Source organism: Gekko japonicus, unplaced genomic scaffold, assembly GCF_001447785.1.
Source record: "Gekko japonicus isolate JY-2015 unplaced genomic scaffold, Gekko_japonicus_V1.1 scaffold944, whole genome shotgun sequence".
In the NCBI taxonomy this organism is placed as follows: Eukaryota; Metazoa; Chordata; class Lepidosauria; order Squamata; family Gekkonidae; genus Gekko; species Gekko japonicus.
The window spans coordinates 179,831-189,690 of NW_015165857.1; the positions used below are offsets into that span (position 1 = coordinate 179,831).

General features: G+C 47.4%; 1 protein-coding gene across 1 annotated transcript in view; it reads left to right on the forward strand.

Moving 5' to 3' along the window:
* The window catches only part of AKAP3 (A-kinase anchoring protein 3), a 44,958-nt gene extending 35,348 nt beyond the window's left edge, over nt 1–9,610 (forward strand). The window contains exons 2-4 of the mRNA XM_015411178.1: nt 2,778–2,870; nt 5,106–7,211; nt 9,455–9,610. Of these exons, the coding sequence (XP_015266664.1) occupies nt 2,778–2,870; nt 5,106–7,211; nt 9,455–9,610 (2,355 nt within the window). The remainder of the gene's footprint in view (nt 1–2,777; nt 2,871–5,105; nt 7,212–9,454) is intronic.
* The last annotated feature ends 250 nt before the right edge of the window (nt 9,611–9,860 follow it).

Here is a 9,860-nt window from a genome sequence, read left to right on the forward strand (position 1 = left end):
CTTCAGGCACTCTATCAAATCTAGACCCTTGAATCTATTATTCACCTCTACTGTATATTCATCAGGGATGCGATCTAGGTCAAACCTGAATGGCCTCGTGGTTTTCCCAGTTTTCTTCAGTTTAAGTCTGAATTTTGCAATGAGTAGCTCATGATCTGAGCCACATTCAGCTCCAGGTCTTTTACTGACTGGATAGAGCTTCTCCATCTTTGACTGCAAATTATATAGTCAATCTGATTTCGGTGTTGCCCATCTGGTGATGTCCATGTGTAGAGTTGCCTCTTAGGTTGTTGGAAAAGGGTGTTCGCTATGACCAGTGTGTTCTCTTGACAAAACTCTGTTAACCTTTGCCCTGCTTCATTTTGTTTTCCAAGGCCAAACTTGTCTGTTATTCCGGTTACCTTTTGACTCCCTACTTTAGCATTCCAGTCCCCTATGATGATGAGGACATCATTTTTTTGTGTGTTAGTTCTATGAGGTGTTGTAGGTCTTCATAGAACCGGTCCACTTCAGCCTCTTCTGCATCAGTGGTTAGGGCATAGACTTGGATTACTGTGATGTTGAATGGTTTACCATGGAATTGGACTGAAATCATTCTGTCATTTTTGAGACTGTATCCCAGTACTGACTTTTGCACTCTCTTGTTGACTATAAAGGCCACACCATTTTTTCTACAGGATTCCTGGCCACAGTAGTAGATATAATGGTCTTCTGAGTTAAATTCGCCCATTCCTGTCCACTTTAGTTCACTGATTCCTATGATATTGATGTTCAGTCTTGCCATCTCATTTTTGACCACGTCAAGCTTACCTTGATAGATCTTACACTCCAGGTTCCTATGCAGTATTGTTCTTTGCAGCATCGGACTTTCCTTTCACCATCAGACACATCCAAAACTGAGTGTCCTTTCGGCTTTGGTCCAGCCGCTTCAGTCTTTCTGGGGTTACTTGTACTTGCCCTCTGCTCTTCCCCAGTAGCATATTGGACACCTTCCGACCTGAGGGGCTCATCTTCCGGCGTCATATATTTTAGCCTTTTGATACTGTCCATGGGGTTTTCTCGGCAAAAATACTGGAGTGGGTTGCCATTTCCTTCTCCATGGGATCACACTTAGTCTGAGTTCTCTGCTGTGGCCTGTGGACCATCTTGGGTGGCCCTCCATGGCATAGCCCACAGCCTCATCGAACCACACAAGCCTCCTCACCACGACAAGGCAGTTAGACCTGTGTTTAAAGAGATGGGGCTGCAACCCCTATGATATGACTTCCTTCTACAAGTCATCTTTATAGGTAGAAAAGCCTTGAGGCTTTCTAAAAAACAAGTTTGCCCTCTTTTCCAAGCCATATTCTTTGTGCCCTCACCTGCAGAAGTGAGGCACTTGGATCCAGATACAGGGATTTTTCAGTGGTGGCACCTTGCCTTTGGAATGCCCTCCCTCCCCTTAGTGGCTTGTCTGGTGTCTACCCTACTGTCTTTCAGGCACCAAAGAAAGCATGTCTTTTTACTGAGGCTTTTAACTGAGGTGTTCCATCTTTTCTCATTGTTTTGATTTTCTCCTTCTAGCCTGAGGTCACTTTTAGAACTTTGTGGGCTGTTGAATGTTGTTTTATGCTGTTTTTATGGGTTGTTTTAGCACTGATAATTTGGGGGAGGGGGCTGTTATTTTTATGATTTTATTGTATCACTCTTGTATTTTATTGTTGTTACACAAGCAGCCCTCAGGAGGGAACACCAGTGTGTCAAACCCAGAAGACTTGCTTCTTGCCAGAAGGAAGGAGTTTTTCCTTAACAATTTTTTACAATTGTCTGCCATTTATCAGGGTGGGGGGAGAGCAGGGATGGTTAGCAGCTTGAGAGAAACATTGAAAGTCACCAAAATGGAATTCACATCAGTGGGGTGACTTTGTCCTTTTAGCAAGAAACTACCAAGGAACCCTTGACAGTCGGGGATTTCTTCCTTCTTGGGATGGCAGAAATTAAAATAAATTATAGTATGGCTGACAGTGTGTATGGAATAGCCAGAAGATCCCAAAGAACTGATTGGCTGCCTGAAGCTGTAGTTCTTTTTGGCACCACTAGGTGGTGAGCTTTGCCTAGTGTACTGTGTCTTCCTTAGCAGCAGACCTTTTTTCCTTTTCCTTTTTTTTTTTTTTTTTGGAAAAAGAGGTGCCGGAACCCTCAAGACGGAAATAAAGTTTTCAATCTGTATACTAAAAACTCATGAACTTTAAACATTTTAAAAATAATTTTGTCAAAGAGGTTCTGGAACTCCGTTCCAGTGTGTTCCCCCAGGGGGGAGAAAGCCCTGCTTAGCAGACCTACTCAGAACCCTACTCTGGCTCATTCAATGGCACTTACCCCCAGAAAATGTTCTTAGGATTTCACAGTTCTTCTAGTTTTGCTTGTTGCAAGGAGTGGGCAGGGCTCTGAAACCCTGTAGCCTTGTTCAGGACCCTCCTCGCTCTATCCAGACCATCAGATCTCAGCCGGCTTTGCACAAAGACTTTCAACCATATCACTGCACCCATAAGGACTAGAAACTTGCATGGTTAAAAACACACACACAAAAGCTTAGGTTCTGTGTCCAGTGACACTTTTGTGCTACTGCACAATTGCAGTGGGCACACAGCTGTGCTTGTGGTCATACCGGTACTTGGCAAAGCTTGCAAAGTTTCATCACTTCTGTTGTGGAAAAGGAGACTGTACAGAACAACAGGATGAAGGTAAAGATTGCTGTCTGAGAGTTTCACTCTGGTTATCACTTCTTCCCATTCCAGACGACGGATAGCATTGACTGGTTACAGAGCCCAATTGGACTGTGCAAAGTCGATCGCTATACCCCCAGTGACGAGGAGGAGCAGACCTGGACGGTAAGAACATGATCCTAGCATGCTCCATTTCATCAGAAGGTTTGCTGTTTTATTCTAGTTTTAACTGGATTTTTTAAAGTATTATTGTAAGCTGCATTGAACTACGAGGAAAGGTGGTGCATAAATGATTTAAATATATAAATAAAGGAAGGAAGCTTATTTAAAGAACATTTTTAAAAAGCCCTGAACTGTCCACATAGGCTCATGCAAGCTTGCTGTTAGCATTGCATCCCTAAGAATTTTGTCCAGCTCCTCAGGTTGTTACGCAAACTGAAATGTATCCACCAAAACAGGAAAAGCAGTAGCCCTGAGGCTCTACATCTGACAATAGCACTACAGATAAGATTAGAATCCACATGCAAAAGAACCTCCTCAGGAAACAATCCATATATAAAAGAACCTCCTCAGGAAAGCTCCTCCATTAGCATGTTCACAGCCTGGGGAACTCCTACAAGATAATGACTCAGCCCTACCCCCACCTTCCTGAGTAGATATAAATTACCTGCCTACCATTTTTCTTCTCACCTTGACACAGAGAGTACTCCATCTTTCTGTGTTATACTTCTGAGGATGCCAGTCACAGCTACTGGCGAAACGTCAGGTCCTACAATGCCAAGACCACGGCCACACAGCCCGGAAAATCTACAACAGCTAAGGAATCTTTAAAGCTGGGGAAACAGCACAGCAGGACAAAGGTTGAAGCCCTTTCTCCACACACACCCCTGTCCTGATCCTAATCATGCACTGCATACACAGGAAGTGAGCAGATCCCACGACTCACATGCTTCACATGAGGCAGGGGAGGCCCACAGCTCAATATACAGAAGGGCTGAGGTTCAGGCTCCAGCTACAAGAATCTCAGCAGGGCTAGAAGAGACTGTCCCAACCTGGATGGCCCAGACTAGCCCTGTCTAATCAGATCTCAGAAGCCAAACACAGTTGGCTCTGGCTAGCATTTGGATGGGAGACCTCCAAGGAATACCAGGGCCATACTGCAGAGGCAGGCAATGGCAAACCATCTCTGAACATCCCTTGCTTTGAAAACCCCACGAAGGGTCACCGTAAGTCAGATGTGACTGGATGGCAGGGAAAAAAAGAAAAGGAAAGAAGAAACTCCCACCTGACAGTTGTAAGGAGCCCCCACTGGCAGGATTAGACAAGAGTTGGAGCCAAACTACATGATGCACTGGGCAAGTACAGGGTTGTGGGTTCATGAGTGAACCCACAGTCTGATGTACAGCAGAGGAACTCACCTTTAAAAGTGCTTGTTCGTTCAGTGCTGCAAGGGGTGGGGGAGCTTCTGGTTTCCCTCCCACCTTGCTTTCACCAGCAGAAGGGGGGGGGGATTTCCACCCATTTTCTGTGGTTCCACATGCCCTTAGATGGATTGGCAAAAGTGAAGTGGAAGGGAAACTGGAAGTTCCTTCTCCAGAGCCAGTTTGGTGTAGAGGTTAGGAGTGTGGACCAGTGTTCCCTCTAAGCTGAGTTAGTGTGAGTTAGCTCAGTTTTTTAACCTCCACACATTTTTTCCTTAGCTCAGGACGGAGGGCTCCAGAGCAAACTAATTTATGCAGTAGCCAAATCACTCACTCACAACTTTAATGCCAGTAGCTCACAAAGTAGAATTTTTGCTCACAAGACTCCACAGCTTAGAGGGAACATTGGTGTGGACTCTAATCTGGGAGAACAGGGTTTGATTCCCCACTCCTCCACATGCTTGTGTGACCGTGTGTCAGTCACAAGTTCTCTCAGAGTTGTTCTCTCATGAGCAGTTCTTGAAGAGCTCTCTCAGCCCCACTTACCTCACAGGGTGTCTGTCATGGGGACAGGAAGGGAAGAAGATTGTAAGCCGCTCTGAGACTGAGGGAAGGGCGGGGTATAAATCCAACTCTTTCTCTTCTTCCTCCCTTGCAGCATCCCCTTGCTGGTTACACATTGCTGGGTCCAAGCCATGACCCCTAGCCTACAATCTGAAATGGTACAATCCAGAAAGTACTGCATCACATCATTCTTCTAAGTATGTTCAGGCCTGCCGCTTATAACAATGGCAAGTTTCCCTAGAGCAGGCAACAGTCATTAGAATGGCATCTAGACTCATCTCTGAATGTTTTCCCCAGCTTTGGAGGAGGGCAGGTTTTGTTTTGTTGGGGTAGTGATGGGGTTTTTTGTACTAACTGAACCCCATCGTTGTGAGCACTGAACCATTGAAAAGTGGTGTTTTCTTCCCATCTTTAGACTGACTCGGCCAAACTTTTCCAACAAACTGCCTCCGATCCACTCAAAGTCTTGAGCTGGCTCCGAAAAGATCTGGAAAAGTGTGCCGTAGGGATCCAGAATGTGCTGAATGCCAGTAATAACGCAGGTGCCCCCAGTACAAAAGACTCGACTGCAAGTGCGAGGCAAGCCATGCCGCAGCGCAATGTGCATTCCCCCGGTGGCTACAGCGTGTGCGATGAGGAGTTCAGCATGAACGTCAACTCCAACCGGGGCTCCCCCAACTTCCACTTGGCAATGAAGGCTGCTTGTCAAAAGGAGGCGAAGGATGAGGAAAGTGACAGTTCTGCTTCGCCAAACATGAATCCTGACCCCGATGAAGTCTCTTATTATTGCAATAGGCTTTCCAACCTTGCCATAGCGATGGCGCGCAAGGAAATGAACGAGAATGCAGATGGCAAAACACATGTCCACAAGACCGGGTTTACGGCTGCTGGGGACCATGGCCACAGGTCTGTTGGGGCGGGCGCAGAGGAGAAGCACAAACCATCCAAGATGGGTGAATGCAAATTTGAAGGGAGCCCCCCGATGAAGCAGAAGACCATGTATTACAAAGAAGAGAATACGGAAATGCCGAATAGAAGCGAACCATGCAGGGACAGGACCAAAGGTTGCAACCATCGGAAACGTTTTGGCACCGATGAGTATACCAGCTCCCTGAGCAAAGGTTTATTGGTTTATGCCAACAATGTTGTTTCAGATATGATGGTCTCCGTCATGAAGACGATGAAAGTTAAAGTGAACGATTCCAATATAGCTTGCGCAGTCTTAAAGAAGGTCCTGCTGAAGCATTCCAAGGAGGTGGTCTCTGACCTGATAGACTCCTGCATGAAAAACTTGCACGACGTCACGGGGACCCTAATGACTGACTCCGACTTTGTTTCAGCAGTGAAGCGGAGCCTCTTCACCCAAGGAAGTCAAAAGGCGTCTGAGATTGTACAAGCCATGCTGAATCGCTTGCATTATGCTTTGATTGTGCAAAAGCAGGCGGGTGACAAGGCCCGGTCCCAAAGCATGGCTTTTACCAGTGTCAAGACAGGGGGAGGAGCTGACGGGAAGACTCAGAACATGAGGTTTTCCGCTGCGAAATCAGAATCACATAAAGAGAAAGAAATGACTTGCGCGGAAACAGTTGGAAACCACATCCTGAAGGAGGGCCTCACCAAGTGGCAGAAAAAGGCCGACCCCGGAGGTGCCAATCCCCAGTCATCCAAGGCCACGGGTGGTGCCCCCTGGAATCTGGACAACCAAGACCTCGCCACAGATTCCTGGGCGAGAGACCTGATTGTGACAGCGTTGCTCCTGATACAATACCATCTAGTACAGCAGGAGAATGCCACGAAGGAAGGAGACGGTGGCAGGTCCAGCCAGGCAGCTGGGACATTTGGCTTTCTGTCCCACAATAAAGGCAGTGGTGGCTCCCCCCCACATTCAGCAAGACTGTATGACCCAACCAAGCAAAGTGATGATGAACAGTCAGAGGCAAATCCCGAAAATGACATGTCCAGTGTGGTGGTGATGCTCATCCAGAAGCTTATCAATGAGACGGTCAACAAATTAGGAGGAGGCGTGGGGAGTGGGATGGCAGAAGAAGCAAGCCGGAATGCCTGCAAATACTTTGAGGGACCAGGGCCATCCGGCCTCTCAGAAACAGACCATTCCTATGAAGACGCCATCTCTGGACTGACCAAAATGATTCTGGAACAGTTTGATGTTGACAGGAAGGAAGGAGGCAGCGGCCCCTTCATCGACCACCTGGTGGATACGGTAACAAAACTGTGTCTCATGATAGCCAAATACAGCAATCCTGAGACAGGTCTTGAAGATGAAGGAGATGGAGAAGATGCTGGTGGGGTGATGTATTTCAAGGACTCCGATGCTGGGGAAAGCCGGGTCGGGTCGGGCGAAGACACTGCATCTGGACGCAAAGTGGTTGTGACCAACCAGAATGCTCCAGAGAACAAGCACCACAAACAGCTCCAAGCCATCCTTCAGTGGGTGGCGGCCTCACAGTTAAATGTGCCTGTGTTGTACTTCATGGATGACGATGAAGAAACGCTGAATAAGGTAAACTATGAAAAACTGGTTGGGGGAAGGTAGCAGAATTTCAGTAAGCAGGGTTCCCCAACAAGGTGCCCACTGAGCTTTTCAGAAATTAGGTGGGGCCATTGTAAGGCAGGGTTTGTTATTGGCTGCCCTCATTCAAATGAATGGCTTTCCTTAGTCAGCGTGTGGTTCCGTTCCCCCTGCGGGCTTTCCTTCTTCCCAGGAGCTATGAGGAGGGAGACTGTATTCCATTTGAACCTGCCTCCTGAGGCATCCGTTTTAGGGTGGCATTCACCACTCCTTCTCAGAATTTCAAGACCCCCTTCAATAAACATTCCAATTCTGGCCTTTTGTTTTTCTGTGATATAACAGATGAGGTAATGGTTTTATCAACTTTTTCAGGTATTTATTTCATTTACTTAGAAAATTTCTGTGTTGTCTCTTCAGAGAATCCACTGAAGGCAGCTTACATAATAACCATAATAAAATTTAAAAATAGTTAACAATTAAAAACCCATCCAGAGGATAAAACAGTACAAAACACTGAGTAGCTTAAAAGAAGTCTTCGTAAAAACAGTTAACAGGCTAAAAGCTGACCTTAACTGTTTTTATTTAATGGGGTTTTATTGTATTAATTTAATATTTGATATTTATATATGCAATCATTTTAGACTGTAACTGGACTTTATTGTTGTGACCTGCCCTGAGCCCGCTTGTGGGACGGGTCGGATATAAATCAAAATAATAAATAAATAAATAAATATGTTAAAAGATAACCCTTTCATTAAAAGGGTAGTGGATTTGGGGAGGGAGAGAAGATAGGGCCAGTGTCGAGGTGATATCCTCTGGAAGCTGCAAGAGACCATTACTCCAGGAGGGGAACTACTGCCAGCCCCCAACAAACTGCCCATATCATAGCTTGATGTCTAGAATAGCTGCCAATGCCCACACCTCTCCCATTGGGCAGTGGCAAACATTGGGCCCTCCAAGCCTCGGTCTCTCAATGACATCATCTTGCTTCTCCCCAGGGAGAGAGGAGATGTGTGTGTTGCTGCTGCTTGAAGCTGCTGGTCACCCACTTGATTATCCCCAGAACTGTGTCTCCTCTTCTTGGGTGCACGTCAGCTGCCTTTTGCCACCACTTGCCCACCTGTTGGTTTGCCTGACTGAGCAGGCAACTGTAATTGCCAGAAGCAACAATGCCAGCTGCCTCCTCATGCTTCCTGGTTTTCTGCCTAGGCCCCAACTCCTTGCTGGGACCACTGCTTGCTTAGGGAGTAGTTGGCCAGGCACCAGCAGCCATAGGGAGTGGCAACCAGTGGCATCAACACCAAACTGGTGAGGTGGTGGGGAGAGGAAGGGGGAGGCATACCTAGTGGGGAAGTGTTTTACAGAGGGCCTCCAACACTTAGAATGTTCTTAAGGCTGCCAGATTCCCTGAGGGGGCAGGGGTTTGCTCACTTTAGGCCCCCCCAACCCGCTGGCCCAGATCCGGCTGGTGGGGCAGCCCCACCCCCAAAGTACCTGGATTGGGCCGACATGCCCGGCGTGATGATGTAACCCAGAGGTGATGTCATTGTGCCAGACACGTCACCGGGGGAAGTACTAGCATTCAGCCTGAAAACTCTGGTATCATAGAGTTTTCAGGCCGAATGCTAGCACGTCCCCCAGCGACGTGCCTAGCATGATGACATCACTTCCGGGTGATGTCATTGCAGCATGCACGCGAAACTCCCAGGTGAGGAGCTTCTCGCCCCCACTGGACAAGCGGTAGGGACCTGGCAACCCTATCTTTATTTTGCTTACTTCATGGGTATTCCCCCCAAATGTGAGGCTTTGTGTGGAAAGCAATTTGCATTTTGTGGTACAAAAGAGATGTGTGACCTTCCCCTTTTTTTGTTCCAGCTCTTAATAGGGTTGCCAGTCTCCAGGTGGTGGCTGGAGATCTCCCAGAATGACAACTGATCTCCAGGTTACAGAGATTAGTTCCCCTGGAGAAAATGGATCTTTTGGAGGGTGGACTCTATAGCATTACACCCGATGGAGGTCCCCAGCCTCCACCACCAAAATCTCCAGGAATGTCCCAAGCCAGAGTTGGCAACCCTGGTTAAGATACTGAGCCCTAGTGATTCTAGAGCTAGGCGCATGTGAGGCTGAGAATGGGAGAGGCTCGGTAGGAGACAACGAATGGCTCTGCCATGCCAGTCGCTTTCCCTGGGAAAAAAATTACAATCCTCCTGGCTTTCTCTTTCCTTTTGTAACAGCTTCAGCAACTCTCCTCCTTGGCGGTGGAAAGGGGCTACAGTGTCGGGGAAGTCATGCAAGCCGTGTTGAAGTACGAGAAGGAACGACAGCTGGGGGAGGCCTTGGGCAACTTGGTGCGGTTGCCCGTACTGGACTGGCTGCTTCAGCACCTCTGAGTGCCGCAGCCTCTCTCCTCCGATGGCCAGGCTTCTCCTCTTTCACCCACAGCCCCGTCCGTCTTAAGTACCACAGCGCTCATTTGTCAGAGATGATATTATGAGTTTTAAAAGACCCCGACCCTCCTGCTGAGCAGTCATATGAATAAAAGAAGAAAATACTTAAAATGTTGGTTGAGCAGTCGTTTCTGGAACTTTTCGGTGAATTTTTGTAGGTGATGAGTTCTGCCTCTCTCGTAGAACAGATTGC